Source organism: Corylus avellana, chromosome ca2 (assembly GCF_901000735.1).
Source record: "Corylus avellana chromosome ca2, CavTom2PMs-1.0".
In the NCBI taxonomy this organism is placed as follows: Eukaryota; Viridiplantae; Streptophyta; class Magnoliopsida; order Fagales; family Betulaceae; genus Corylus; species Corylus avellana.
Window position 1 is genome coordinate 31,634,209 of NC_081542.1, and position 3,585 is coordinate 31,637,793.

General features: G+C 47.0%; 1 protein-coding gene across 1 annotated transcript; it reads left to right on the forward strand.

Annotated features, from left to right (window-relative positions):
• Positions 1-210: 210 nt before the first annotated feature.
• Positions 211-603, forward strand: LOC132169601 (uncharacterized). The gene has a single exon (XM_059580614.1). The coding sequence runs from the start codon at positions 211-213 to the stop codon at positions 601-603; it is 393 nt and encodes a 130-aa protein (XP_059436597.1).
• The last annotated feature ends 2,982 nt before the right edge of the window (positions 604-3,585 follow it).

Genomic DNA, 3,585 nt, shown 5'->3' on the forward strand with positions numbered 1-3,585 from the left:
AGCATAGAGAAATTTTTATGGAAGAATGTCATATGCCGATACGGCATTCCACACGCATTCGTCACGGACAATGGAAAGCAATTCGACTGCGATTCATTCAGAGAATGGTGTGCCAAACTCTATATAAGAAATTACTTCTCATCCCATGGACATCCCCAGGCAAACGGGCAAGTTGAAATTACTAACAAGTCAATCTTCAAACTTTTGAAGATGAAACTTGGTGATCGAAAAGGAGATTGGGTGGAAGATCTTCCAGAGGTTCTATGGGCTTATCGGACTACGAAAAGAACTCCAACCAAGGAAACTCCCTATGCTCTGGCCTTGGGGACCGAGGCAGTTATACCTACTGAAGTAGGCTCGGGCAGCTTCCGAGTAGAAACTTTTCATCCTGAAAATAATGATGAAGACTTACTGCTGCATCTGGATCTGCTACAGGAAAAGAGAGATCAAGCTCAAGTATCCATGTCAGCAAACCAGGAAAGAGTAGCTCGGTATTTCAACAAGAAGGTCAGGCATCGAAGTTTCAAAGTCGGAGATTTGGTCTTGCGACAAGTTACCTTCGCCACCAAAGATCCAACCGAGGGCAAGTTAGCTCCCAATTAGGAAGGACCCTACAAGGTGACCGACTGTCAAAGAGCGGGAGCATACTACCTCGAGGATTCCGAGGGAAAGACATTCCACAGGCCATCGAACACCGAGCATCTCAAAAAGTACTTTGTTTAAGTTGTAATTTCGTAAGGGAGATTATTGTTATTTTGTTTGTTTATTTTCTTTTATGTCTTGGTTCATCGAATAAAAATCTCCTGAAGTTGCCACACTCAAAGTATTTCAAGTCTCAACATAACCCTCGGACAGGTTTCCGAAGGTAGTTAGAGGATACAGTCGAAGAGACTATACTCACCTCTCAACTTACTTCTCGGACAGGTTTCCGAAGGTAGTTAGAGAGAGACAGTTGAAGAGACTATAACTTACCTCTCAACTTACTTCTCGTTTCCGAAGGTAGTTAGAGAGAGACAATCGAAGAGACTATAACTCACCTCTCAACTTACTCTCGGACAGGTTTCCGAAGGTAGAGGAAACAATAAAAAAGACTTAACTCCTAACTTACTTCTCAAACAGGTTTCCGAAGATAGTTAGGAAATACCTCCCTCATAATTAACCCATTGGACAGGCATTCCAAGGAAGAGTTCTTTACCTCATCATTAACCCCTCGGATAGGTATCCCGATGGGATCTTCTCAGCAAAACCCTCGGACAGATATCCAAGGGGAGTTGAAACTTAAGAATGATTAAGAGGTGATTATTGTTTTAAATTATCTTCTAATTGCATGGAAAGATAAGATTGTATGAACAGTCATCTACTACAAAGAAGTAAAAAGGTAAAGTCTTTCATTAATATTTAAAATATACAAATGGTGGAAATACAATTAGTCCCTCTCCGGGTTAGTTGGCTCAAGGTCCTCGGCAACAACAAGAGCCTCAGTAGGACCATGGGGCTCTGCGGCTTGATGATTGTCCAAGGGCTGGTTTTCATCCTCGGGTGTATAGCCAAACTCAAAGATTCCCTTGGCTTTAGGCATTTGCTCCTGCCCAAGTGAGATGACCTATTCCAAGGCTTCATCGGTGAAAGGAAGATCATCAGCCTCTACTGTATTAAGATCCATAGAACAGGAAGGATCTTGGGCCCAAGCTCAAAAGGTCTCAAAGCCAAAAGTTATCCCGTCTAGCCAAGCGTTATCGCGTGTCCAAGAGGCATACGACAATTGCTTTTTGTATTTGCTAGCTAAGTCATCGGCCTCTTGCAGCTGAAGCTCAGCCTTCCTGAACTTGTCTCTATAAAACTTCCCCCTCTCCTCAACCACAGCCCGAGCTGAGCAGGCATCCGTGGCCACCGCCCTCTGCACATCCCTCTCGGCCCGAGCCTCTCTAACTTCTCTCAGGACCTCAACAAGTCTCTCCTCAAGCAGATTTTGATCCTCCTTTATTATTGAATTTTCTTCTAGGAGACGGCCATTATCAACCCGAAAAGCCTCCACATCGGCAGTCAAATCCTAGAGTTTTTTATCTGCTGTAGCCCGAGCAGCTTCGGCCTCGGTAGCTTTAGTCTAAATTATAGACTGTTACTGACCAACAGCTAGTAATTCATTATGTTGCTGAGAGATGATCCCCCTCAGCCTTACGTTCTTGACCTCAAACTCCGACAATTTTTGCTCCAACTCCGCGAGCTTAGCTTTCATGGTATCAGACTCCTCAACTGAGTTATGCATAACTTTCATGAAGTCACAGTAAAGGAACAACGACCTCATCATGCTCTGAACCAAAGAAAAAAGTTAGAACATACAAAGTGCTGTAAAGAAAGTAAAAAGGAAACATTACTTACAACAAGCTGGTAATAGATAAAGGCCTCTGCCATGCCTCGGGCGGTGTGATCACGTTGCCCAGTCAGCTGATCATGGGGAATCAAACCCACCAAGGCAGACAATGGGTACCCTACCGACCACTCAACGCCGAGGGGTTGCACCCTAGACTCGCTCGAAGCAATGTCACCATGAGCTTCAAATTCCCCGAGCAACAGGAGCAGTAATAGCCCGAGAACCAGTTGGACCAGGCGCCTGCGAACCAGCATCGGCCTGCACCCGATCATGTGACTTGGCAACAGAGGGTAGTACCGACATGGCCACAAGAGCCACGTCAACAGCTTCCGCCTCAGCAGCTACAGGCTGGGGCCTCTCATCCTCATTCCCCACCGAGGAGTCCGAGAATGTTTCCATTGCAACCTCCTTAGGATGCGGTTGATATTAGGACCCGAGGGAATCGGAGTAACCGAATCCACAGCGATCACATGAGTCGAAGCCTCGGCAGGCTCATCTGTAGGAACTATTGAGAAAGGAACAGGGGAAATGGGCTAGCAGTACACACTGACCGGATGAATGACAGGCTTGCTGCCCCCCTTTCGTCGAGTAGCAAGAAGTTGGGCAACCTTTTGTTCGCCCACCTCAACAGGATTTTAGGACTCTGTTGATTTGGCCGCCTCAGCCTCCTCAGGCATCGGCTGTTCAGCTACCTTGGGCTCATCAACGAGCCCTAAGGCAGGGGTCTTCAAGGGCTCACCCGTCAAACGCTTGTCTTTCTTCTTCATAGGCATCCTCTTCACATCCCTCTTAATCGGCCTCATTACCGACTAAACCCCATCCAGACGGGGTCTCTTCGTGGACTCAGGCACCGCACCCTCCATAGCAGGAGTTGGCCTTTTCAGGGCCTCAAACGCCCTACCTTTCGGGGCAGTCTGCTTCTGTGCAACCTCGGGCGCCACCTCTCTCGGTCTCTTTGACTTGCCAAGACCGGACCCAGGAGAATAAAGATAATACTTCAACTTAGCCAGAGTGACCAAGGCCTTGAATAGAGTAGCACTCTCATGCTTTCGGGCCTAGGTTGTAACCATGTTCACCTGAGTATGCTCCTCTAGAGACAACACCAGTTCAAGACCAGCGTTATCCACTAGAAAACTTGTTTCCCGAGGAACCCTCGGACCTCCCACCTTCTTCGAAGGGGCAAACTCCCATTGTCCCCGAGCAAAGAAAAATTT